The following is a 210-nucleotide window of genomic DNA, read 5'->3' on the forward strand; positions in this document are numbered from 1 at the left end:
TTCAGGATCCGCAAGACCGTCAAGAAAGTGGAGAAGAAGAAAATCGCCGACACCTGCCTCACCCTCTCCCCGGCTGCCCTGCAGAAGAAAAGCAACGGGGAGCCCGGCAAGGGCTGGAGGCGGACTGTGGAGCCCAAGACCGGTGCCTGTGTCAACGGCGCGGTGAGGCTCGGCGAGGACGGGGCCGCCCTGGAGATCATCGAGGTCCAG

The 210-nt window shown here is 64.3% G+C and overlaps 1 protein-coding gene across 1 annotated transcript in view; it reads left to right on the plus strand.

Annotated features, from left to right (window-relative positions):
• The window catches only part of LOC103772827 (5-hydroxytryptamine receptor 1A-like), a gene marked incomplete at both ends in the record, with an annotated part of 477 nt that extends 273 nt beyond the window's left edge, over nt 1-204 (plus strand). Inside the window, one exon of the mRNA XM_008940169.1 lies at nt 1-204. This exon is cut by the window's left edge and continues 273 nt beyond it. Coding sequence (XP_008938417.1) covers nt 1-204 — 204 coding nt within the window.
• Nucleotides 205-210: the final 6 nt, after the last annotated feature.

This window comes from Merops nubicus, unplaced genomic scaffold (genome assembly GCF_000691845.1).
Source record: "Merops nubicus isolate BGI_N331 unplaced genomic scaffold, ASM69184v1 scaffold30475, whole genome shotgun sequence".
Taxonomy (NCBI): Eukaryota; Metazoa; Chordata; class Aves; order Coraciiformes; family Meropidae; genus Merops; species Merops nubicus.